The sequence below is a fragment of the Falco punctatus genome, assembly GCF_963210335.1.
Source record: "Falco punctatus genome assembly, chromosome: 11".
NCBI lineage: Eukaryota > Metazoa > Chordata > Aves > Falconiformes > Falconidae > Falco > Falco punctatus.
This window is the reverse complement of record NC_137591.1, coordinates 3999527-4027069: the sequence shown is the minus strand read 5'-3', so window position 1 is coordinate 4027069 and position 27543 is coordinate 3999527. Positions and strand designations below refer to the sequence as shown.

General features: G+C 39.6%; 1 protein-coding gene across 10 annotated transcripts in view; it reads left to right on the top strand.

The window, feature by feature from the left end:
- The window catches only part of NFIA (nuclear factor I A), a 255094-nt gene that overhangs the window by 191719 nt on the left and 35832 nt on the right, over window positions 1-27543 (top strand). For 3 of the 10 annotated variants that reach the window (XM_080406410.1, XM_080406411.1, XM_080406407.1), the window contains 5 exons: window positions 1052-1138; window positions 2172-2210; window positions 10984-11112; window positions 24071-24249; window positions 26766-26931. In XM_080406410.1, the coding sequence (XP_080262536.1) occupies window positions 1052-1138; window positions 2172-2210; window positions 10984-11112; window positions 24071-24249; window positions 26766-26931 (600 nt within the window). The remainder of the gene's footprint in view (window positions 1-1051; window positions 1139-2171; window positions 2211-10983; window positions 11113-24070; window positions 24250-26765; window positions 26932-27543) is intronic. The other 7 variants (XM_080406415.1, XM_080406413.1, XM_080406409.1 and 4 more) reach the window with 6 other exon arrangements.

Here is a 27543-nt window from a genome sequence, read left to right as displayed (position 1 = left end):
GCACAGCTGTGTCTTCCCACCTTCTCAGTGGTGCAGAGGGCTTTGAAGGGAAAGAATAGGGTTTAGTCAATAGTCAAAGATGACAGCAGACTTCACCGAGTAACAGGTGGAGGTCAAGTTGGTTTATTTGTTGGGATGAACAGAGTGCAGAGATGAAAAATCTTTGCCATAATAAGGTTTAGGAAGAAAATGCTGACTAGTCTAAGCTTTGATTCCAGCTGACAGATCCTTTTCTAGTGTTCATTACTTGATTTCACAGTTCAGGCAATTTTAAGAGGCTTAAAATTATATTTCTGCTCTCCGCTATAAAACTTTTCGATCACTTTCTAATTTTTGCTTTAAGTAAAGTTATAGGGACTCCCTAATATATCACTCCTGCCTTTAGACTCTTATAAAGTCAATATGCCATCAAAAATGTAAGGATAAGCTGATTTTTTTAGACCCCCTACTTTTACTGATTCTTTTTATAAAGGAAGTAAAAATCTGACATGTAGGCACCAATTCGATTAGAAAATTAAAACTTCAGAAAAACTATACTGAGAAGTGGATAATAGAATAAGCACAGTGCTTAAGAAGTCCCGGTTCCTGTCTGGGCATACGGGATTTTTATGTGTACTGGTAGCAGCATTAATGAAGCTACGCCACCCCAGTGTGCTAAGTTTCAATCACCAAGTGCCGGTGAGCCATGCTACATCCTGAAAGGGAGTCACAGCAAGACCCCAAATAATCAGAGCAGAACGTCCTGACATTGTGTGGCAGTGCTGGGACTGCGATGACCTGTCGGCATCGTTGCATATCAATGCAGCATCACAAAGGGATTTCAGAGGGCTGAGCTGTGAGTGTGTGACTTTCTCCTAGGTTAGCCTCCTGCCCTTCCCCTGTGCCAGCTGCTGGGAGGGGAAGGTGGGCGTTTCTCCTTTCCCACCCTTTTTCTTCCACCACCACCACCTGCTTCCTACCTGCTGGAGTGGGCAGAATAGGATTATCTTTAGCCATTTGCTAAAATCTTCCCCCTCAGACTTTCTATTACTTCTGCATTCATTCTTTGCAGGGAGAGGAAACTCACTGGTCAAACCCTTGGACACCAGAATAGTTGCATGCAGTTTCCCAGGGAGCCAGATAGCTCTAAAGCTTCCCAGTGAGTGACAGTTTCTCTCTTCTATTCTTCTGAAACATGTGTTTTACACATATACTGAAAAATGTTAATATCAATTTACAGCCAGATTCTTGCTTTTTTTTAAAAAAAATATAAAATCTCCCAAAGTATATACACTTAGAGCACCTCAGCACACATGTCACTTTTTTACATAGGAAAAAGTGTTGGATGCTCTTATACACATAACGTCATTGGGCTTGAAAGCTGTTAGCTCATTCAGAGTTAGAGGCAAGAACACTGGACTTGCCAGCACCAAACTGTGAAACCTTTTTTGTGTGACGAGTAGAAAACTCATGGGGGTAGAAATCCAAAAAAGGGGAGGAGGGGAGGTGTAAAACTGTGCATTTGGATTTGAGTATCTTCAATACCATGATATCAACTTTGTCCTAGAAGTCCTTGAATCACAAATCATTGGAGGCTGGGAGAGTATTTTGGAGAATTATCACTGTATGCTTTCCCTGGTCTTTTTTCTAGGCATCCATTAGCTACCACTGTCAGAGAGAGGATACTGGACTAGGTGGATCCCTGTAATCTGATTTGGCATGGCTATTTTTCTGTGTTCCTAAACTCATGAGATCAAGTTATGTAGGATTATTTCATAATACCAGAGCAGCAGTTTCTGAGGTTCGACAAAGCTATCTAGCAAAGTGTCTAATAAAAGAAAAATCCTGTCCCATACTGTAGCTTTCTTGGTCCAGTGAAGCAGTGTTCTCATGCATACAAATCTTGTAAAGTTGCTTCTGCTAGCTCCCTCTGTCCCTTCATTTTTGTAAGCTAAAGTGCCATTTTCCTCTTTACAGCTTAATTGAACCTAATTGCACCCATTTTCTGCAATGTGGTGTTTTGGTAATTTTACTATTCGCTCGTAAGTTTTCCCTTAAGCAAACTGAAAGCTTCCCCTTTATCACTTCACTGGGCCAAGATTTCACACAGTATCCTGCTTGCTACAAAATATGATAGTGTTCTCTCTCACCTTGTTTCTTTTTTCTTCTTTTACTTTCTTTTATAAAATTAGGATATCTAAGAAACCCCGAACACCGTGGAGCACTACATGGTGGGTGTGCTTATTCAAACAATGCCAATGCTCATGTTCTCGGTGCATAGACATTTTGTGTTGGTTGGGGGGATGTACGAGGTGTCCCTCTTGTGTGGGTTCTCCAGTGTCTAGTAAGGAGAGAGCTCGTGCCAACCACTTTGCCAGAATGATAACACTGGAGGGAGCACTTACACGTTACCTCTGCCCTTCCCATGCCTGTTTTCATGAAACTTGCAGGGGCTTTTTCTCTGCGAGCCCTCTGCCTCTCCATCAGATGTGTTTTAAATTGCTCAGGAGATGGGAGAGGTGTTGGGAAGATCACACAAGCAGACCTGCAGGCGGCATGGTCATACATGGCTCCTCTGGAAATGATGCCAAAGCCAAACTGCTGTGCTCTGCCTTCTCTGCAATGGGAACATTTTATTTTTTTCCAGGGGGGATTCTTTGTGCTTCCCAGAATCCTAAAGCCATTGGGAATGGAGAAAAATGAGGCTGATTTCACCTATCTGATATCACCTGCCTGAGAGCCGATCTGCTGGAAAGCAGTTTAAGTCTCTGCTGCCTGGGAGCTGCCAAGACTTCCCCAGGAGCTGCCGGCAGCAGGTCTGCAGTGCTGTTCCAGTGGGCGCTCACCAGTGTACAACTGGCAATGGACACTTTCCAGTAAAAGAGCACAGCAGCTGTAGGTCAGCTACAAATTATTTTTTGTGTTACAGAGAAATAAGATGACTGTTCAGTCCTGTGACTGTCAAACCTAGGGAGTCATATGGCAAAAATACCAAGAACCACTGGATAGCAATACATAACAGTTCCATGAGTACACTCTTGACCTGTCAAATTATAAATCCATTCCAGTTTGGTACGATGCACATGAATTCAGTTTGCAACTTGTTCTTTCTTTGGAATAATGTGTAAACTCTTCACCTCAAATTGCACAGAAATCAGGTGACTTTACAGTACATGGTAAATTACCTGAGCCCTTTTCAATCCTGACCGCAGCTCTTTTATTAATTAAAACATATGTTCAATGGCAGTGTATACCGATTAAGTCTTCAAAACCAATATTAACACCAAAGTTAGTCTTGTCATCATAAAAGTAATTTAAAAACATTACCATGCAGTAGCTGAGGTCACAGGTCGAAAAAATCTGCATATTTGCCCATCTCCATCTCATGCCTTTGGCATTTAGCAGCCATCATTGTTATATATAGCCTGGATAGCCAATGATCTTTTGATGACATGCAAATAATGAGCAAATGATTTTTGAGAAAATAAAACATAATTTTTAAAAAACCAAACATTTGAGTCCATCCTCTTCAGTTACTAAAATTCTCTTTAGTATCACTTGCAATTTAGCATCCATATGCATCTCAGGAAGATATAGTTGAAACATAAATCTATTCTGGGTCTTTTACTTGCAAAAATATCATACCTCAGCTATAATCATATGCAAAGACTTTAGAGGGCTTTGTAAATGCCATCCAAATTTATGATGGCATTTTTTGCCTTACAGCTATAGATGTTCCATCCCCAAAGCACCCACATAAAGGTATATACTCCTATGGATGGCTGCAGTTTGTCCCTGCTGCTATATCTAATCTGCCAAGTATGGTGAAAAACTCTCAAGTAACATTTGAAATTAAACAAATGTAGTCATGAATTTTAGACAAGATGTCTAAAAACGTCATTAGAAATTTTTTTAATTTTTATTACAATACATGTTTATACAATGCAAAATGATACTGAAACTAACATTAAATCAACGGGAAAATTGAACCGTTATCTTGCTGTTTATTATGCTTCTCATTAAAGGTTTTAAATATAAAACTCATGCAATTATATTTTGAAGAAATTGGTAACATGTTGAGTACTAGTTTATTAGTTACTGAAAGAACCACTTTGGTGACAAAGCGGGAATGAAGCCTAACTTAAGACCTCTAAAATAATCCAGATGATGCTGTAAACATAGATGCAAACAGATAAGCTAATACACTGTGGGAACATTGAACCAAACAATTTAAGGCAGATTTTAATGGGGTAGGATTTTAAAATAATTGTGAATATTGTAGCGCTTGGTTTTAAAATTCTGTAGGCACGATCTTCCAACAGCATGAAGTGATATTTCTCCTTTGTAAATGGAGCGGTGCTCATTTACAAAGGAGAAATTTCAACCTTCTTTTTCCTAAGTGACATCAGAATTTTGATTCTAACTTGAATTATCATTTTTGGCTAAAAATTGCTGAGGAGTCCAAAAGCATTTAAAACCTAAAGCCATTGAATCCATTTAATGCGCCTTTGGCACCTCTCTCTCTCAGTCCTTTTTGAACATTCTGGTCCTCATTTTAATCAATCTCTTTTTATTAAGTTCTTTGGCTCATTTACTTGTATGTGCATTTGCTTTATTTTGTTTGGAACATTTCTTTTGTAGTGTCTTGAAAAAGAGTTGTGACATTTCTTTTGGATAGCTTCTTAAGTATCTGGCAGTCACCTATGATACGATGTTGATGGGTACAGATAGATTAGCTCTGTTTTCCTGATGATCTGTCAGATGTCGAGTTCTGAGGAAACTGGTTGTGTGTGTTGGTGATGCATATGCAGTAGTTTGATAAGTGGATAGAGGGGGAGCTTTCATTTTTCTTCTGTAAAATCACTGTTTATTAAGCTGGATTTAGGCTTCTGAAGCGAGATGCTCACTGGCAGGTAGTTAATCAGAGATCATGGTAACTCAGAATGTGACCAGGGGAGCAAGTATCCATTCAGAACGTGGAAACTAAACAGCACTTCATTAGGATGAGTGAATTTCCATCTGCGTTGTATTTTGTGTATATAGGAGCAACTAATACAGTAAACTGATGGATGGCAGTTAGTGTGATCGTATCTCAGCTGATGACAAATAAAGTTTGCTCAGCACTAAGTAGAACAGACTTGCTATGACTGACAGTATTATAGCCATCAAAATTTCAAGCTTGAAATTAAGAATTCCCCAGGAAAAAAAGAAAAAAGCGGCTGATCAGCATTCCTGTTGATACGGATTTCAGTGAAACTGCTGGAATAGTTTGCACAAAAGGATGAAAATTCCTTGAAAAATTCTTCCCATATATCATATGATTTTTTCTTCAACAGCCAACTTGTTTTTCTGCATCATCTATTTGTTCTGCATGTTGTTGATTTCATGGTCCACCTGCAGATATCTGAGCTTCCATGATTCCTTTTCATGTATCCCTTGAGAATGAAGATCCACACCCTGTTTCATTCATAGGTTTTGTTATGAAATCTCTATCAGGAGTCTAGTGGCAGAGAGCTACTGGGAATATTGGGGTAATTATCCAAGGTCATCTTTGGAGATGACTATTAGCTGGTCTACCAATGGGACTAACTTGAGATGGAGTTATTGTTTAAGATATGGTGCAGTCAGAATAACGTTAGTAATTAATCAAGTGAAATTGGATAGATATACAGATACAGCTACAGCTATAGATTTGGAGAGAAGGGGAATTGTTCTCCTCTTGCACGGCTGTGACTCCATTCACTCCATCAAAGTTAATCCTAATTTCAGTACTTCTGTTAGTAAGGTGCATAGGTATATGGAAAATAGGTTCCTAGATATGTATTTGTTCTGGGAAGGATTTGTTTATTCAATTCTCACGCATCATTTTCTGGTCCATTTAAATATATCTCAGCCTCATACATGAAAATTTGAAGATCTTTAGCTGTACTCAAGGAAGACTCTTATGTGGTGCATTTCTAGTACTGGCAAACATAAGGAGGTAGAGGAATTAAAACCATCAAATGCTCCAGTGCCCCTTAGAAGATGAGGAACATGAAGTATTCCTGTGCATTCACTGATTAAACTTGGGCTGGAGGTTTGCGAAGTGCAGAGTTTTGGAAAGTCTTACTGCGGGACTTCAACATCCGTGCAATGGCTCCAGTAACCAGAGTCTCTCAAGGACAAGGATCCCATTTATGCTTGCATTATGCATTGAGCAGAAGGGTGTGATGCATGATGTGGAATGAACAAAATAACTTGTGTGTTTAGGGAAATGCCAAATTAATGAAAATTCAGAAAGCTCTAATGTTGAAAAGGCGCACAAATTCCTTGATAGAAATATAATGCTGCTAACAGTTTCAAGATTATTGTTGTCTGAATTTTCTGCTTATTGTGTACTGCAATTAAAATTCTTTTCAACTGAAAAACCAATGTCAAATTAATATTTCCTTTTGGAAAAAAATACGAAAGCACACATCTTGTTCCATTTAGCACCATCATGGTCTTTGATCTGGTTCCCTCTGTCCAGTGAAAAAAATGGATTCATGTTAATGGGAGCAGGCTAAGACAATATATGTTTGGCGTACATATACTTATAGAATCACATGAACACAAGTACAGTAAGTTAAAGTAACACACCCACTCAGACTTCCATCTGTGTTTTATGCCACAAATCCCTTTATTTTCTTTTTTATTTAGCAATTAACTTTTCCATTTATTCTGTAGTTAAAAGCTGCCATAACACAAAAATAGACTCAGTCTGATTTTCTTCTCTTACACTCTAAATAACATTCAGAGGAGACTCAGACCTGAATTACGAATTCTGTTTCCTGAAAGTGCCAGGTGTGACTGTGATTTGGACAACGGTCCTATACACAGAATAGTAAGAAACACTTTTAAACCCCACCTGGGTTACCCAGCCGTTGTGTTCTGGCTGTTCTTGTTTGTTCCTTGCTCAGAGCAGATGGATAGAAAGAGGCAGGGAACGGGGAGGATCCTTGGCTCCATTCCCCATTCACCGGCCAGCGCAGCTGAGACGGGTTGGGGGATATTGTAATTTGTTGCTGCCCTGCATCAGAGAGGAGAGAGAGGAGAGTCGGGAGTCAGAGGTGTCCTTATGACTTGGCACTACCCCTTCCTTGGGGCTGTGTGAAGTGCTGAAATCTAGTCTTCAGTGCAGTGGTCCCCAGTATTCATTAGCTCTTGGGGACAATGCTGAGAAAAGCCATGCAAGGCAGCAGCATACTCCCTGGGCTCTGCCCAGGGTAGCTTCAGTTTTAACTTTTTAATTTCCTGCATCCCTGAGCAACACAGGAGGGGAAGCTGCGGACTAGGGACCACTAAATGTGTTAAAACTCATTAGGTATGAAACAAAAGGCCTTTAAAACTAGCCAAGAGTCTCAAAAATGGGTGCCAGAAATTAAACACCTAATTCCATATTTAGTCATTTATCTTAGTTCCTGCCTCACAGTTGTTAATATACACCATGCTGTCTCATAGCCTGATTTTCATAGGCACTGGGCACCTACAATGCTAATTCAAGTGTTGAGACTCTGTACCTAAGAGTGAGACTTACAGCATCAGATGCAAATTTTTCTGGGTGATTAAACCAGAGTTCCCTCGCTCTTGCTCTCAGCTCCTGGAAGGAGCGTCGATAGAATGACCAGCATTGTAACATATGGCTTAGCAAGGGGGGAAAAAAAGAAAATTAGTATTAGAAATGGATGGACTAAAGAATACGCAGGATATATCAGGCACATTAACCAAACATATGGTGCTAAATGAGATATTTTTTTAAAATTGCAAAAAAATTGACATTCCTGGCAGTCTCAAGGATAATGTGACATGGCTGTGATAAATTTAGAAGAATGGGACATATTTTGGCTTGTTCTTGGAAACCTTTTTCTTGCATGCCGACTGTATTTCTTCTTTTATTAACCCATTCAAAGAATGTTTGAATTTTGCTGCTAGAGCACCATGCTAGCGCAACATAAAATGTGAATGATGCTAATTGCTTTGCACTGCCTAACTTTCTGTCATACCCTCCCCTCTTAAAGGACAAAACATGCTTTGGAAATGAGCTGGCAAGCTCATCTTATTCTTTCTCTTGGTCAATATTAAGTGATGTAATTAAGCTCCTGTTTGCATATTCTTCTGAACTAGGAAGCAGCCATTTTTTTCTTGAGATTTGATGGATACAATCACTCAAAATAAAATGTGTCATTACAAACCTCAAACAAAATGAAAACATGGTATACTTGGACTGTTCCAAACCAATACATTTCAGAATACCCTGGGAAAAAAAAAAAGAAAACCCAAAGTAGTGATAATGCAATCAGAACGATGATAGCAAACAAATATAAAGAAAGTAGGAACCAATTAGTGGTGCCGCAATTTGTCTTTCTATTCAATTTTACAATATAGCGTTACCTTAAAATCTCATTTTTCACATGAAAATTATAAAACTCATCCCCACATGAACATGACACTGCTCACCATTGCCATAGTGGAAGGTCATTCAACAGCTTTGTTGTAGCTCCTCAGGTTCCAGTGTTTGGACACAATCACATGAACTTGCTACAGCTTTAAACCATTATCCACTGTTCTCTCTACCCCTTCTCCCTACCATGGTTTAGATGAGTCAAGCAGATTTCTTAGCACAGGGGTAAAAAAATAGTTCCTTTGCTTTCTCAAAAGCTTTATTATCTTTCCCATAACCCTGAAGAGGCACGCAGTTAGAGGAGATGGGGGAAAGCAGGGAGTTCATGAGTCAGCTGAACCATATGGTGCGTAGACTTAGACCGTACTGGGTTGCTTGCCCAGGGCACAGGTACTCAATGTCCCCTCCTGGATCTCTGCTTATGGGCTGCACAACTGTCAGCTGCATGCAGGGCCTTGTGCCTCCATGCAGCAGTGCTGCACAGCCTTACAGCTGGAGCAGCTCACAAGCAGGTGTATTTACTATGATAGTCCCTGTGCATAAATAGTTCCTTGTTCTGTCCATGATATTTTGCACTTAGAGGGATGGAGCCTGCCACGTTAAGACCTTCCTGAGGAGCAAACTGAGCCCCTTCCACAGCCCAGCACAGAGGAGAGGTACCCCCAGCCTTGCTGCCAGCAGCGTAGTTCCTCTACCCCTCGCCAAGCACAAATATTGCCACCGACCCTTGACTTTGTGTTTAGGGCTGGGGTTGACAATCATTTGATGCTTCCATCCCCAGTTCCTCCATCATAAGGAAATCTGGGTCAACAGCACTGTTAGTACTTTTGAGTATGCTTGTCCTCAATCTGGACACTCAAATACAGATCAATACCTGAGTTACATCCCAACATGTCATTTGAGCAGAAATTCAGCAAGCTGCATTGGAATATTTAGTTGAAATACCTTAGTTCAGTCTCCTTTTCTCTCTTACCCCCAAACTGAACCAACTCTTTTTGCTTTTGTCCCTACTTCAAAGTCCTTAAGACCAATAGGGAAAAAAACCCCAAACAACAAAACCCACCAGTATTTTTCTTGTACAATAGTCTGTCGGTTCTAAACTTTTATTTTAAAACACTAAGTAGGTAACCTTTCTTGCTGTGAGGAAAAAGCCACCACAACAGCAAACCCTTGCAGCAGATAGTTTCGAGACAGAAAGCTGCAAGTGTAACACTGGAACTCTAACCATCCCCTTACTTCAACTTTCTGAAACATAAACTGCAAAACCTCACTGAAACCATTAAGACCCCAGCAGTGCAGCGCATAAAGTACAAGAAGGCTCCTGCATATTGCAATCAACATCCCAGGGACTATAAAACTAGTGTTATTAAATATAAAGTTAATAATATTGTCCAGAGATAATGTTGTCCAGGCCTCTCTCTTTACTTTATGACAATTAAATTCTATAAAATACAGAGTTGGAAATAAGGTTGAATGACTTTGCCAGTGGAAGTTCAACTTTCACATGATCTGATATTTTGCTTTTGTACCTGAAATCTCAACTATTCTGCACCTTTGTTTTGCTATATCCCTATGGGTATGCAAAATGTCTGATGTACTGTATATACTGGAAATGATCTGTTTTCAGAGTATGTGCAGATAATCAGAATACCTATATGCCTCTAGAACTATAAAAATATAGAGAATACTACAGGCACAACAATCACACATACATGTTCTTCATCTATATGCTGTGATATTCTTTTATCCAAGCATAAATCACATGCAGAAATGGCTCGGATTTTAAGAGCCTGTTGCAGTATATTCATTCCACTAACTTCTTTGGTGCCGTGGGCTTGATGTGATATCAACAGGAGTTGTTCTTACAGAGTATAACAAACTGGTTGTATTAGCATTACACCATTTCTGCCTGTCCACAGGAGAGGTTTCACCCAATGGCAACTTAACTCTGATCTTCATTGGAAGCCTTTGATATAGTTCAAGGGCGTAATAACAACTCTGAAATAATTCCAGTGTGGCTTCTAATATCAAGACACAAATACCATTCACCCTTTAAAAAAAATTTGAAAGCAAAAGGGAACCACATAAATATATTACTTTCAAATACCTTTGAAGTCAAGAGAGTAAGGAGAGGCAGAGTCTGAACTCAGAAAACTTCATTCTCTAGTTGTGCCGTGAGTCGTGCAGCACATTTAAAAGATCCATTTGCAATAATCTACTAAACCAGTCAGTGAAAGACAGAACTCATAAAAAGCCTGTAAAAATCCAAATGCTCCAGCTATTACAGATTTCTAAAAATAAAGTAGAGTAGGTTTCAGTAGCAATAATAAGCTGCATCTTATTCATATTTCAGATTTAAAAGAAAAATATGGCTGCCTTTTAGTACTCGTTGCTCAGAGCAAACCATGGCCGCTTCTGCCTCAAAAAAGACCAGAAATAAAAGTGAGCTTTCGGCTTGCTGTTGTATTCCATTTCATTTGTCCTTTAAGTTTATCTAGCTGCTTCTGCACCCACTTTCACAATGCATAGGCTGTCGTTCCATGACCTAGCATTATTAAATTGCACTTATCAATCATTCTTGCCAGGAATGCCATCGCCAACTACATTAAAGAAGTCAGAGAAGTCTGGTTTCAGCAGTCCCTCGCCTTCGCAGACCTCCTCCCTTGGAACGGCTTTCACACAGCACCATCGACCTGTCATTACAGGACCCAGAGGTGAGGCCTAACCCAAGAGCCCCCAGGCAGCTTAAACGTTAGCCCTGGCACCCAGTGTCCATGCCAGCACCTTTCCACGGAAAGTCATCGCCATGTGTGAGACACCCACAGTGAGAGGCTGCGCTTCAGAAGCTTGATAACCTGGATGTTTTAGTTGTCAAGACCTGCGTTTGGTTTTGCTAGGCTGGGCTGTTCAGTAAAACTCCTGATGACCATTCAACAGTGCCTGAGGTGGAAATGCTGTTTGCTGGGGGCTTGGGGTTTTATTTGAAGAGGGTGGGCAAAGGGACAGAATGTGTTACAGAGAGTGTCTTCTGCTTGTGTCCATTCATAACATAGATTCAGTCTTAAACTGCTCAAAACAGGGACCCATCACTCACTTCTGAACCATGCCTGTCTTCCAGCACTGTGGCTTTGCTTCTGCCAGTCATTACTGCTTGTGTTGTTGGTATCAGCGTGCTGAAGAAACACCTTGTTAGGGGAGTCCTTTGAAGTTGGTTCCTGCGATGCTTTGGCTGGTTTTCTTCACAGTACTCTTCTGACTGACTTTCCAAGTAAAAGAGATGTCCTCTGGGTCTAGATGTGCTTATACATTTTTGTAAAAGATCCATTTGCATTTAGCCTAGAAAACTGAATGCAATACCGAGTTCACATTTGCGAAGGAACTCACTTGGGCACAGTAATATACACAAATGAATGAATCTTCTTACAAACCTCTTTGGAAGATATAAAATAGGAATGAATGGTTGTGACATGTTTCTTTCTGCTATGAAATTTTGTCTCATTTAGAGAAGATTATTAAGGAATTGGTCAAATGTTGAAGCATAAAAAGACATATTAGCAATTCCTACTAGAAATTATTTTGAAATGTCTGTTGGGCATTAGTGTGGTTTTACTGAGGGCAGCATAAACCAGGAGGAGCCTCTTCGTCTGCACAGTCCAGGTGATGCGGTGTGAAGTAGTGGAATTGCACTAAATTGAAGTGAGGTCAGAACTGCACTTCATGGGGTTTTGTGCTTTGTTAAATCTACTTGTAGTTTGATTTGTTGTGGTTAGACCCATAAAAATAATTTATTACCCTTAGACACATACCTAGATCCTGAGAAGATATTTAGGCATCTCAGTTCTATACAGATTTCCCTTGAAATTTGGGTCTGAGCTATTTGGCAAATATATCTTCTTTTAAAAGCCTTGATAATTGGTGATGTAAGTATGAATAATATGAATGTTCCATTAACATTATATTCAGTGCACATCAGCTGACTCTGAATTGCTATCTTTTAGAAGTTCAGCCATTTAGATTTGAGTTGTTGATTGATTAGTTAATAGGCCTTTCTTTATTTAGCTATGTTTTACCTTACACTTATTTTTTAAGATCATTGATTGCTTTTGTCTGCCCCTGTTTAGACCCTCTGTGTTTGGATTTTTGTGTGGCTGAGAGAGGAAATGCATCACTGGTGAGGCCTTGTTTAAATCTCATCTACAGTCTGTTTTCACAAGACTTTTCCTGCACACAAGGGGATATTCATCGGCTATGTGAGAAGAACATTCAAAGACAGCCAGAACCTGAAAGAGCAAAGACAATAATTGCAGTTCCCAAATTTTGTTTGCTCGGAAGGAGATGTCTTTACCAACTCCATAAAGAAGTAACACAGTTTATAATCATCGTGGTTCTTAACAGGTTAACCAAAACTGTTCTTCTGCATTTTCTATTTTATGCTTGTTCACAAAGTCTTACAGACTTTCAGGAAAAAATCCCTCTGAATCCATCCATGAATTCTTTTAAGTGTCATCATCCTGGAAAAATCTTGTTCCAGACATGGTTCTTTGTACTCTTTGGACATTCCTCTTCAGTATTCTTCTTCCACAGCACACTGGCTGTGTTTATTTCTTTTCTACAACACCCCATTCTGTTAGTAAAGGGTAATATGCTGAGATGGATTATTTTCTGCAAATCCAGCTTTGTTCTTTATCCCATTGCCTTCAGTGTACTTTAGGACAGTAAGCAGAAAAGAGAAGCTTTTCAGGTATCAAAAATGGCAACATGAGGAGTATAATGCAATTGTATAAGAGGGTATAATCTTTGAGCAGTTCATATCCACCGTTAGTTACTGGGATTTGTACCTTTCTGCCAAAATTATAGGTATGACATAGTATATACATGTTGCATGCTCTTTGGATACATACGCATTAGTTAAATGGTCAGTGGCAGGTCATTCTGAGTGGTCTTCAGAAAAGTAAGAGCAGGATTTAATCTTCTGTCTGCAGAGGTATTTCAGAGAAAGGAAAGTCTTTCTCTGATGAGTAAGTAGGTTGCAATCAGAGTAAGCTCCTCAGCCAGCTGAACAATTACAAGAAGGTTCAATCTCCTTCTGATGTTTGTATGTGAAAGTTTATCACTTGGATGTGTATATGAGATGCATTTGTAAAGCATGATCAAAATAGACAGCAGAAAAGAAGCTGTAGACTATTCGTGGCAGGTGTTGTCATTGACAACCAGTGATACATAACTTCTCAGGAATATTCCTGAATCTTTCACATTCTTCCAAACATTCCTTAGAATGCAGTGCACGTCTTATGCTGGGGTATCCCAGGATACTGAGTGCCCTTCCCAGCGATCCCCACAATGAGTCATTTTGGAAACAAAACTTGCTTGGAGGAAGAGGAGATCCTTAAGAGGATTCTTAGCTATAAGGTGCTCCATTCAATGAACCAGTTGGAAAACCTCTGTTCTCATGAAGCTGTCTGTACTGTACTGTGTTGTGGAAGGCTGTGCACTGGTTTCCTATCTGTATTGGTGCTGCTGCCAGTACTCAGCCCAGCTGGGCAGTAGCCAGCAGAGAGGATCTGAGCTGGCTGACCAGAAGACCAGATGTGCAGTGAGTGCTGGCACATGGATGCCAATGCTTCAGTGACTCCTCAGTAGTTCCAACAGATGGTGGTAAGATCCAAGTTTCTTTGGTGATAAGCTAGCAAAGTGATTCATGGAGCCTCACTTGATGATGGCAGTTTTTTGGGCATGACTCTATGAATGCACCATATGTCTTCTCTGGACCAGTGTGGTTAGGATTCAGTGTCTGGCAGATGGCAAATTGATCACCTATAGGGTGGCTTTAGCATCACTATCAGTTTTAGAATTTATTTCCAAGCGTTGAAAATTCAGGCAGTTAGATCTCTGTCTCCTATGCAGCATACTTTTGTTACCTGCAAGTTAGATTATTTGGTGGTCAGTGTAGCTCACTATAGCACTCCAGTATTGCAAAGCCATCATGTAATGCTGGCATCTTACAAAGTTTCCCAGACATTCGTCCACTTGAACTCTTTACCAGACAGTGAAGGATTGAAATACTATGGGTGACAGCAGTATTTACATAAGTGATTTTAGGCTTCCATGTATTGCTACTTACACTCTAGTGACTTTATTTCTGGAGCTGGCTGAAACATTAAATTGACCACGATCTTGTAAACCTAGGATATACAGCAGCCTGTGCTGTAGAGCATTCAAGCATTTCCACAGAATATAACAGCATAGATCCTGCAAGCCAAAAAGCAAGGAAGAAAAGGCAAGGAAAGAAAAAAAAATAAGAATGAGATGCTTATGTTAGGAAGAAAAATGGAGAAACACAATTACAAGAAACAAATTCAGCACAAAGGGAAGAACCCAAGGAAGTGGGTGTGTGTGCAGAAAGAGAAGGGGTGAAAGTCAACTGGTGGAGTGGTTCCCATTATATTAATTTTCTCCATAATAAGCATTGCCATTGAGATTTTTATCAGGACAAGGCCTACCAGGGAAACTCCACAGGATGGTACTCTCTGTTTGTGCCAAAGTGGCAAAAACTTCATGTCACATATCTGGGAAGACATTGTGCCTTTCTCTATCAAAATTCTCCACAGGGCCACCAAAATATCAGTGCCTGTTAGCTGTCCTGTCAGCCAGCTTCAAGCAAATGTAAGTGATAATTCCAGCTAACGCTAACTCGCTGCAGAGTTCCACAGTGTAAAAGGACATTTTGTAAGATCCTGTTCCGTGGCTGCTCCTTGATGCTGTCAGCTGGCAGACTAATGTAACCTTCTACTTTCCTTTGAATTTTGACAAAAACAAAGCGGTGCAACTTAATTCTGATACAGACACCTCAGACCAGGGAATGGTAATGTAAGAGAACCAAAAGAGGAGAGAGCCACACCACAAGGGTAAGAAAGTTGAGTAGAAGCCATCAACAGCATTACACTTTTGTGACAGTGAAAAGCAACGCACCAGTTTACAGTGTCAGGATAGCTGACTGTGTAGGTGAAGATTTTTATTTTCTCCACTCACTTGGAAATAATATGATGCTGAAGGAAAAACACTTTCCTAACAGATGGCCTCAAGGTCAGGGTTTAGTAATTATGAGATACCCTACCCGAACTGCCATCTACTGCTCTATCCCAGGCAGGGGAAGGCAGAGAGGAAGGCTTGCAAACGGTTAAAGCTTCAGCTAAACAAAAGTCAGGAACCGTGTAATTAAAACTCTACCTTTGTTGTATTGTAAAGAGTTAGCCTGTGACATAGGAAATATTTAAAGGAGCAGGCTGTTCAGCTAATTTGTGTGTGAGTGAACTGCTTAGACAGTCCTATCCTAAATTAACTGTAAGACCACCCACTGAGATTGCCTCATAAAGGGCCATGATTGCTCAGCTTCGTTTTGTATAACCGTTCAATAATTACTAGATAAATGCATAACTAAAAGCTCTATTACACTAATAATTTGTACTGAGATAGATGTGTGGGACACCATGCTGGGTTAATTTGTCATCCCTGCAGCAAACTTCTAAAGAGGGCTCTTTTGCAGAGGAGTTGTGTTAATATGTTGCTCCAGTGAGGACATGTTAGAGCAACCAGATGACTTGGTCGCTTAATCTCCTAAAGAGGCAAAATGCCTGGAGGGTAAGTGCCAGAAAGAAGAAAGGGGGGTGATTAACACAGTGGACCCAGATTTAAACTCATCCTGACAAAAGGAGCTGATCTAACTGAGCAAAAGAATGAGAAAAGGGGAGTGTTAAAAATACTAATAGGATTTCATGCATCCCTGAAAAATAATATAAAAATAAAGTGCTGCAGGAACAAAGTATTTTACCCATGCTTTTACTGATTCTGTGTTCAGTTTCTTTGCTCTCTTTGATGTATCCGTGAAGTTAAACTATATGCTTTAAACAGTGCAGTGAACTATAATATTTTTATCTCTGCTTTATGCTAAATTCTTCTAGCTTCAGACACACACAAAAAGCACATTATTGCTTTAAATATGGAACCCATGTTTAAGCATCAGAGCTCTGGATTTTCAACCTCCTCTATTGACAGAACCATAAATCATGTTAAAGTTAAGTGAATTACTGTAGCGTGGAACTATAGCTTTAACAATGTTTATGTAGTATCAGCTTACCATCTACAGAATGAAAGGGAAAAAACCCACTGATATTAGAAATGGGAATGTGGAGTCCTATTAACTTAACAGCAATATATCACTCCAAAGTCACAGATTCCATTACCATGCCCTTTTTAGTATCAAAGCAGAATTATATCATCACACACATAAAGGTTGTGGTTTTTAAGAGAATTTACATTTCTATTGTAAACTTATCAACTGCATTTCATTATAAGAAAGACATGATATATTCTCCTAGCAGTAGTTTTTATCTTATATATGAGAATACATCATGTGTATTAAAAGCAATAATAATACGCAAAAGTTGCCAGGATTTGATGTGAAGTAGGAATGCTACAAATAGGTTAAATTAGATTGGTTTGACCTCTAGCTATGGTCTGGGAAGGGAGAACTGCTTTCTGTAGGTATGATTTTTATTTCTGTACCTGTGTAATCAGTTCTATAGTATTCTGATCTCCCAAAGGCAGAAGAATTTTGACATGTTTTAAAACAATCTGCTCAAAATAGCTAACTTAACTGGCCCCCTGCCTATGCCAGAATCTGGAACCAGTGCTTAGTTCAGCTCTACAGGTTTTCAAAAGCAGCCTGTAATACTCAGCAATCCAGAGTACACCAATATAAACCCTGTGCCCAAACACAGCTTTAAGCATATTTTCCTTTTGCTGGGAACTCCGTGGGCCTTGGCAAAATGTCATTCTGCCTCCCACTTGCTACTGCAAAATCTCTTACAGAAAATGTTTTTGAACGAAGGGTCCAGGTGGCTTATACCACTCTGGTCTTGAGAGCAGCAGAATGGGGCTGATGACCAGCCCTGACTCAGAGACACCATGGGTCCGTTTTTTCAGCAGTGCTTAGCCGACCACCTGCACTTGACTTCTGGAGCTGCAAGATGGATGTTGTGCAGTTCAGTCCTTTTTTGATGTCCATGGGCAGGAACAGATCCTCCATCCACCATATTTAGGGTATTTGTATCTCTCTTGCATTGGTCAGCTGTTTATATTATGTTTTGAATGTTTCATCTATGTTTGCCTATATAATATGGAAGTAAGTATTAGTGGTACCTAAATTTTACCCATGCTAAGAGGGTAAGGCCTCTTTTTGTTCTCCTGCCCTGTGATTTCCCAGCCTTGTCGCTGCAAATGGGAATGCAGGACCCCATCCGTCGCAATTTGGTTCATCCATGGACCTGACAGATGTGTTACTAAACAGCCCTTTTGCATCATTATGGGACTTAAGCAATACTCAGGTTTTCCAGTGATCTGAATTCCCTTTGAAGGGCTGGTTCTAGGGCTGCTCAGGCCTACCCTCAGCAGCTCAATATTTAAGTAGAGGCAAGTCCTTGCTAACCTGAATAAGAGATCACTCTACATTTATCACTCTAAAGTCTATTCCTAATGGGCAGTAAGGAAAATGGGGACTTTCAGAAACCTTTGAAAGAATTATCGGGACACAGCTCCCACTGATATTCAGAAGCGGTTAATGAATTCTCTCAGGACCTCCACAAATCCCAGCCCAAGTTTCTTAATTATTTTTTTCTTGTTTGGGTAACTGCTTTCATCACAAAAATCTGTGGGCTTAAAGCTATTGTTTTAGGCTTCTATTCTTTACCTCTTGTATTGTATTATACACAGAAGTGCAAGTTCCTTTCAACAAATTTGGATTATTGCCAGATCTCCTTATTAAAAAGTCACTCTTCATATTTCCGATAAACACAGCTGTTTCATGGTGTTTGAAAGCATTTCACATCAGCCAGCATGGTGGCTTAGCCAATTAGTACTCTAATATGGTCAATTTTCAGAATAAGTACCTTTGGGATACAAAGGGTGGGATACATCTTGCATAATTCGAACTGGCACTTGCATCACTTAAATGCTAGGAGAAAGCTTACAGCACGCAGGGAGTTAAAGCAACTTAGAAGCCTGAAGTGGAAATATCTAGCAGAACAAACTGTTCTATAACATTTCCAGGGAAATGACTTTTAAAAAAATACTTTCTTAATTGTAATGAAGCCAATTATAATGGCCTCAAAAACAAGCTGATAAAAATGATCCTGTTTCATTATGATTATAATGTTACTATTTCTAGGAAGATTGATCAAATTTTAATGAGCTATTAGTAAACTTAATTATCACTTTATAGAGGAGATATCTGAGCATTGTGCCCTAGTGAAGCCAATCCACTGTTGGCCTGGTCTGATGGACTAGCCCTTGTGCCTGTGAAGGAGCAGTGGTTTTGATTCCCGAGATCACTAGTGCCTTTTCCTGAGCGGAGAAGAGTAACACTAAATGACCCTTTCAAAGACTTCAAACAACTATATGAAGAAAGAAATTTCATTCAGTCATCTGGACTTGAAGGGGTTCGCAAGGCTTTTTGGAAGAGGAGACGGAAGGTGGATGGATCAATATGTCTCCCCCACATGCTGCGCTGTGCTGGTGGAGAAATCTGAGTGCTGCAGGTGTGATCACAAATCCCTTTACCACATCGGTGAGCGCTCTCTGGGAGCAAGGATCCCATGCATCTTTATTAGGACTGCTCCTTTGTTTCAGGAGAAGGGCCTGAGAAAGTTACTAAATATCTCAAGAAAACTATAACCTGTTTCAAATTAACTGATTCTTTATTATCTGATCATTCAGTTGAATAGAATTCACAATATTGGCTCTTCTTCATTTGCCTTAGACGTGTGGAGTGCTAACCTAATCAATGAATGCAACTTACTTTTATTGGTTCCTTAGTTTGTTATTAGCTACTACAAATCAAGAAGGGAAAAGACAAGACAGGCCTGCATAATCAGACTTTTGAATTCAGCACTCTGAAAAAGCCTCTTACTTCCATGCTGCACAGCACCACAAACCCGTAAAACACTAAAAAATCCAGTATAGTACGCAACAGCTGTACTGCATAATTACTTGGCCCAATAGCAGTAGTTTTAAAATACTGGTGTATCTGTTGCAGGCCATCATACATTATCATCTCATTTTCAATAAAAAGTCTGGGGTGTTTCAGATGAGCTTCAATGGAATTAGAATCATGTGTGCTTTGAAATATTTATGCTTGCCTTGAGATGGAAGGATAATTCTTGCCTCCAACCCCCTGAACCCCCCCTCCAAATAACAGATTTAATAGTGCCCAGCAGTCCAACTCCTCCATACCTACAGCAGGTAGAAATGAAGTTCTGATCTGGAATACGCATATTTTCATAGGTCATAGAACTTATATTTTATGTCATTTAGTGAGGTCAATAATAAAATATAAATGTCATGCAAGCTGAAAGACGCCGAGAGAAATATGGTTTGGCAGAATGCAGCTGCTTAGGGATACATAAATAATCAGTCAATAAGTAAATAAATAATAGACAAAGACCTATTTTATCTTCCATTTGAAGATCTCAAAGAATTTACAATCACTGATTGAGACTTGTAATATCCCATCAGAAGCACATCAGTAGTAATTGCCTCTTCTCATACACAGGAAAATTTGCATCACTCTAGGTATGTTTTTTGGAAGCAATGACTTTATAAGTTTTATTAAGTGTTTCTGAAAATCATGAAGGGGTTTACCCATGTTCGCTTGCCCCTTCTAGAGGCAAACAGGGAAAAAAGCAACCTGCCTCATGTCCTTCAGCTGATTAAAAATGTTTGTGAGGATCCATATATTTGCAAATACGGTCATGTTCTGCACTCAGAACTTGTTTGAAAGGCTGTTTTTTGCATACACCAGAGCTGGTGACCACGACACAGCCATTGGAGTAATAGTCTGTATCCAGGCCAGCAGTTTTTAGACTTTAGCATTTAATTCCCTCTCAATGTGTAATGTTGATGAGTTTAATAGTAGTAGATTCTTCCTCATATCAAACAGCCCTTCTTTTTGCCACTTGAGAAATTTGGTATTTCCCAGTCAGAGACTGCAAAAATAAAACGTTTTGGAAATCCTTATTCCATTTGTTACTTCTTATGCTAATCCATCTACTTGGAAAAAATGAACCCTACATGTGAGTGTATGGCACAGACTGAGAACTGGTGCCTGTTTGTGTTTATTTCTTTCCCCGTCTTCCCTGTGATCAGCAGAAAGCCTTTCGAGGCTGTGCTGAGGAGTTGGCCAAGACTTCAAAGAGGACTCCTTCTTGTGGCACTTATTTTCCTGAATTATGGTCTATCATTCCTGCATTCACTTTTCTTCTTTCTCTTTGGGAAGATCACTGACAAATGCTTTTCACTTTGTTTTCTACCCTGACATCCCAAGGAGGTCAAGGCAACAAAGACCCACTACTTAAATGCCTATGAGTATTTCTAATAACCATAACATGTCTTTCATATAACAAATCAAATTATTAAATGAAGAGCTATACCATGGAAAAGCTAAACATAGTGTGGTCTCAGACCTGCCTTTGAATTTCCGTATGTTCTCCAGGTACAATGTTTTATTCCTTCTTGTTTGCTTGAAATAGCATTTCTATCTCCTTTGCACCCAGCGGAAGAAAAGGAATGAATTTGTTCCCAGATGTGTACAAAGGACAGTGCAGTTGCATAACAGTCTCAAACAGTGTTAACAGAGCTTGTGCTAAAATGCATTTTTTTCATAAATGTTCAAAAAATCCCAGTCTAGTTTTTATTTTATTAGATGTTTACCACATAAATTTTCATTTCTTGCTTTTATCTTCATCCTTCATCTTCCATTTGGCATGCAAGGAAAGTGGAAACTATAAAAGCAGATACAAAGAAAGAGAGGAAGAATATGTTTTATATCAAAAAAAGGACAGAAATATTGTAGGCGGATGAAAATTTTGTTGTAGTTATCAAAATGCTTACCACCAACTTTAGTTGAACCAGTATTGGTGGCAAAATATTTTTACAAGCTCTAAAATGACTGTTGCTTTCTGGAGAAGGTGATGATACGTTCATACCTGTAAAGTGGCTATGATGTAAGTGTTGTTAAAGCAGTTGCACCTCAGGGGCTGGTGTGAGATCAGAGGTTGACACTTCAGGTGGAATTCACTTAACTGAAGGTGCATGCATAGACTGGAGGTACCTGCCTCAGAGCTAGTACTGGTGGGCTCCCTTCACATCCCCTAGTGAGCCATCAGTGTGGTCGGTGAAGTCTGTAGTCAAAGGCAGTGGTCTGTTTTGGATGAATTGGACGGCTCCTTAGACACCACTAGCTCTGTTTAATTCTGCATTGGTTCCAAGATAATTAGCTCATGGTAGACACCCACATTTACTAAGGTGAATCCCACATTATCTCTACTTTTAATAGCACACTTCAAAGTTACAGCCTCTCCCAGGAGTTTGGGGACGGGAAAAGAGCCTTCATTTCTTCCTTTGAAGACCTGGGTTCTTTATCTGAAGAGTTTTCAAATATACTATAATTTAAGATGCAAACTCAGAAGAAAACTATTTGTCTTAAAAGTGAGTAAGAAATAATTAACTAGGTTTGTAAAAAACAAGAGATAAGCCCAGATGTGCAGACAGGTTGAGCAGGCTGGGCACACAGGTGTTTGCCTTGGCCATGGAATAACTGTCAACATTTCCATAACAAGGAGTGTGGGATATGCTGCTTCTTGTTTCCTTTCCCCAAGTGCAGCACGGCAGAGCTAGCATGGCTGTGGGAAGACAGTTTTCCAGTTCAGCCCACATGCCATCATATCTAGCTGTTCCAAGATACAGGTACAGCCCGTGCTGTCAGAAGAGTTTCTCTGGATATACATCTACTTTGATCAGAGATAGTTGAAGGCTGTATGCTAACTTTTGGGTCCTCATCTCCATGCTTGCTTTCAGCGGTGGTTTCCTGTTTAGTACCAAACATTTAGTATGCATTTCTCTTTCTCTTGTGAATATTTTGAACAGTATTAAGGGGAGCAGCCTGGGAAGACTTGTGGGGTTAACGAGGGTACAGGGGAGCTTTTCATGGCAAGGACAAGAGCTTCATGTTCATCCCATATCAGCACCCCAGCATGAGTGTAGCTCTTTTTGGTGGTGGTGTCAAAGCGACCACTCCTATCGAGTCGTGGAGAATTACATAGAAGTGCTGCCCAGCCAACCCTTAGTGTATGTTTATAGGATAATGCAGTAGGTTTCCTTGCTGCTGCCTCTGTGTGCACGTTTTATCCATATCTTCAGGCTCTGAGTTTGCTAATGGTTTAATAATGCTTAAGAAAAAAATATTAATAAAGTGTCATATTATTAAACTGGCAATGAGTAAGACTAAAAAGCAGACTTTAGCTTTTACTTAACTGAGGGTTTTTCATAACATTAGTCCTGAAATGAGTGTTTGCTCATTTGTATTTGATTTTAGTTAACTTTCCTGCATCCCTCCAGTTTTTTTGAAAAGTGCCAAAGGCTTTTTTTTCCCCTCTTGTATATTTTACTTACTTCAAAGCCAACAGATGAGTTTCTGTAGGTTACTACCTCCCTTACATAGCCTTTATCCAATCAGTTATGTGTGATGTACAAGGGCAGTACATACACATGGACACCCTTGAAAGATTACTAGGATAACATGCAAAGGGAGCAACAGGGATGTAAGAGTGACTGTTTGGTGAGAAATAAACTATGATGTATAGATGAACTTGTGCACAACCAGATGAATTGGCCATTCTAAAAGAAGAGTGAATTCTTAAAGGGGAAAGGGAGAATTCATAGCACTCTGAGTGGCAGCAGTTACTACCTCATGGTGACAACTAACAGGGGAAACCACTGTTAGCTAACAGGGGTCCAACGCGATGTATCTGGAAGGCCAAGGAACTGGGCAAAGGTGTCACATAACATAGGAGAGCATAAGAGTCTTCAGCTGCACTTGTAGTTTTGCTGAAATCAGCTGTCGTTGAAATCTGTCATTGCCAATGGGCTTGTGTACATTACACCTTTACACCTTCACTGTAGTACATTTTCCAGCTGGCTTGTTGGCCCATAAATTCACCAAATTAAACTTCATCCCTGAATGCAAGCTGGGGGCTTGCTGAAGATTTGAGCCTAACATTATTGAGGAGAAATGTACATGTAATTTTCAAAACGATCTTCCCACTTTGTGCATGTTCATTAGATGAAAACATGTTACTTAAAATAAATGTTCCTAAACTGAGGTGGAAAAAATACCCAACAACAGAAAGTGTTAGACCATCTTTAAATTATCAACCATTTATAGTACAATATAAAATAGATTCATATGTGCAAATCCAAGTTATATGAAATGTCAATTAAATCAACCCTAATCTCCCAAGTACATTTTTTTATTGCCTGATTGATGAGGACTGTTCTTAAGGTGATGAATAGTTTTCACTTTCACAAAGGACTGCCGATTCCTTTATATGTCTCCACTAAAAATTCAGAAAATCCTTCAAAATGTCTGGCTCTGCTTGCTTTCAGGATCTAGATGAAGTGAGTGTAGGACACAATGTGGTCTAATATATTAATTGTGAAGATCAGATGTATAAACAATACTGTACATTTTAAAAAAGGGCTAAAACTACAGTAGATTTAAATAAACTGTTTTATTTTCCAAAGGCAAAACTCTATATAACTTCTTTGTTTTCTTTCCTATAGCAAGTCCACATGCAACACCATCGACTCTTCATTTTCCAACATCACCCATTATTCAACAGCCTGGGCCATACTTCTCACACCCAGCAATCCGCTATCATCCTCAGGAGACTCTGAAAGAGTTTGTCCAACTTGTCTGCCCCGACGCTGGTCAGCAGGCTGGACAGGTGGGGTTCCTAAATGTAAGGAAGCCGTTTTTATTTCTTCAGAAGTGTTTGTCCTATGTAAAATTAACCATGGGATTATGGGATTATTTTAACAGCATGTTGCATACAGGAACACACCTTGAATAGTCGCTGGAAGAAAAAAAAAATGCTGCTATTGCAAAAATATTTTAAAAAGCAACAAAAAACCTCCCCAAAAAACCACTCAACCACATTGTGGTGAAATTAACTTAAACTGTCAGAGAAGCTGGTGATACAGTGACCTTTTGGGTCCCTCCATAAATGGCTTTGCCGCATATGTTGTAACCCTAGTGGAACTAGGGTTAACAAAATATGAAGGCAGAATAATTTTTATTAATTATTTTTGAAGTTCAGGGGAGAGTGGGGGGGAAAGAGCAGGAAAAGGGAGGGTGAGAAACAGATGTTTCAGATCAGCTAAGTTCATTAAAAAAAAAAAATAATACTGCCTTATAGCACTTTAGATCAAGTTGACCAGTACTTGAACTCAAGATGTTAAAAGTACAGTTTATTATGGTTTGTTATTTCTGTAAGCAGTTATCTTTTCCCCTTATCTCTATGAAAAATTAAGCAGAGTTCCAAAGCTTCAAATAACCATTTTCATTTTTTTTTAATCAAATAAAGTGAATCATCTTGCTATTATTGAAATAGCATTCCGGTCAAACACAGAATTTATAAATTTTATGTAAATCAAATCTAAAATAATGCTCTGAATATTTCATTAAATGTAATGCATGTAACTTTCTCCAGCCAATGAAGTAATAACTGGCAAAATTACTGTTTCTCTCCTGACATACATACGAATCAAAGTGTTAATGAGAATTAGTTTAATTATTAGCATCTAATTTATTACACTTATTTAATAAGCTATATTGTTCTCAGTGCTTTCCTTTCCCTAGCAGAAAAACTGACTCTACTTATTCCAGCCAGTACTGGCTTTGAATAATGTCTGCAATATGTTAGCAGATACATTTATGTCTAGACAACAAATCAATATAGTGCTTTTCTTTTGCCTTGAGTATTCATTTGCTTAATTTATCCCAAACCATTCAGCATTATGAACTGTTAGCACACTCACAATGAACATACAGCAGGGGTCTTCTTGGCAGGAAAGGGACCTAATTGTGAGACAAGATAGTGTTTGAGAGATGCCACTAATATATTAGTTTATTAAAGGTACTGGATGTTGGAAAAATAAATATCCCTGAAGGATTGCTTCTTACTGCAAACACTAGTAACTGCAGTCTTTGAAGTCAATGGGAGTGCTGTTAAGTTAAATGCAGATGAGTTTGAGTCTTATTTATGCCCTGAACCATTTTTGCTCTAGCACAAGTGTGATTTGCACCTACATGACTTTAAGGCCTTTTGTCAGTGCCAAAGCACGTGAAATGAAAATAAAGTCCCAGGCATTTGCCAGTACGAGTATATTGTCCCCAGTAGTTCAGGCTAATGGAAACCCTAACAGGAATTAAAATATTATTTTCTTTAGCAGTACTTAGAATATGGATCTGTGTTTAAAGCTGAGCTTTTATCATCAATGGAAAAGCCAATGCTCAGTGCCAGAACTGCAGTGAGATCAATTTGTAGAGTGCTGTCGAAAGTGATCTCATCATTTTTGTCACTAAAATGGAACACCTGATTCACAGGCTGTCCTACTTTCTCTTTATAATGGCATTTGGCATCTATCTGTATGGTTTTCAAGTGTCCAGGCTGCGTTACATTTGAAATGTAAACTTAACAAGTTGGGGGAAGGGGTGGCTTTTTTTTTTGAGCCTGCTTCTTGCTTTTGTGATACTTGAAAACACTTTTACTTCCAGACAGGTTTTTCTGGTGATTAATTGAAAGACCACACTTGAATAGCTGGGCCCATTCTGCCTGTGACTGACCACATCCCAGACCAAAGGGAGGGGGGGTTTTCCCCACTGTGTAAAATGAAGCAGTTCTTAAGTTCAGTCATTTCTCCATATGATCCTAGTGGTAACTAAACTGTGAGCTACTAACTCAAAAGGGATGTGGGAGAGCAGTTACTTTAATATATACTCATTCATTTTCTTGTAATAAGATATCAGCCTGAGTTTTAAGACCACCAAAAATGCTTGTTTTTTTCTCTTAATGACCAGTATCTTTAAGAAATTTACACTCAAGTTCTAGGCACTGATATCCTAAGGGTACAACAGAGGCACGAGACTGGGGGATTTAAGGGGTCAAAAATATTGCTTCAGCTCTCACTGAGCTTGTATTAGTGGCTGCAGGAAATACAGTAGAATTTAATCCAGGGCAGTTCAGACCAACTGCTAATAGGACAAATGTTTAAAAGTGAGAATTTCCATAGTTTCACAAGGGTTTGAGACCAAGTTCCTTGAAGTCAACGGAGAATTTGACCCGACACTTTCTTTGCCACCTCTCAAGTAATTGTAAATGTATTGAGCATAGCTTTCAACTGGATTGTTAATACTGGACGTTCCTAATAGCTGATTTTTAGTGTAATTTTTGTCTGTTTGCTTGTTTTTTGGCAGCCCAATGGTAGCAGCCAAGGCAAGGTGCACAATCCATTCCTTCCTACCCCAATGTTGCCACCACCACCTCCACCACCAATGGCTAGGCCTGTGCCTCTGCCAGTGCCAGACACAAAACCTCCAACTACATCAACAGAAGGAGGGGCCACCTCTCCCACTTCTCCAAGTAAGTATAGACGCAGCGGGAACCAAGGGCTAACAGCAGCAGGCAGCGTGCTGCAATCACCGTCTATCGGCTGTTCAGAGATGAGGACTGGACTAGCTCTTGGGAAGCAGGCGAGCTCTCTGCTCTGTATAGAATGGACAAAATTCTGAGCTGCTTCTATAGTAACAAGGAAAGCATTAGCGTAAGGTTACAGTTTTATTTCTGACTTTGTTGGCATTTCATATAACCACGTATGAGAAAAATCACGGCCAGTAGCTAAGCTGTGACACAGACCTCAGACCTTTGGGATCCTGTTTACTGTCATGAAGGGACACGTTGGTATCTCAAGTTAGGCTTTGGAGGATAGATACTACGTGGAAGTCAGACAGATAGCTTCATTGAAAACATTGCTGCTTATAAATATGGGGCTACACTAACAACTCTTTTGAGATTACTTCGTTTGTAGTTCTTTTGGGAATAAGTCTTTCTAGATTAACCCAGACGTCTTTCCCTTATGACTTGGTTCCTGAGCCCTGCATTTGGGGCAAGAAGCTATGGTATTTCTTAAGCCCAGGAAGAAAGCTTTAATCCTCTCTCCACCACCCACACGGCTCCCATATGTATTTTGTGTAG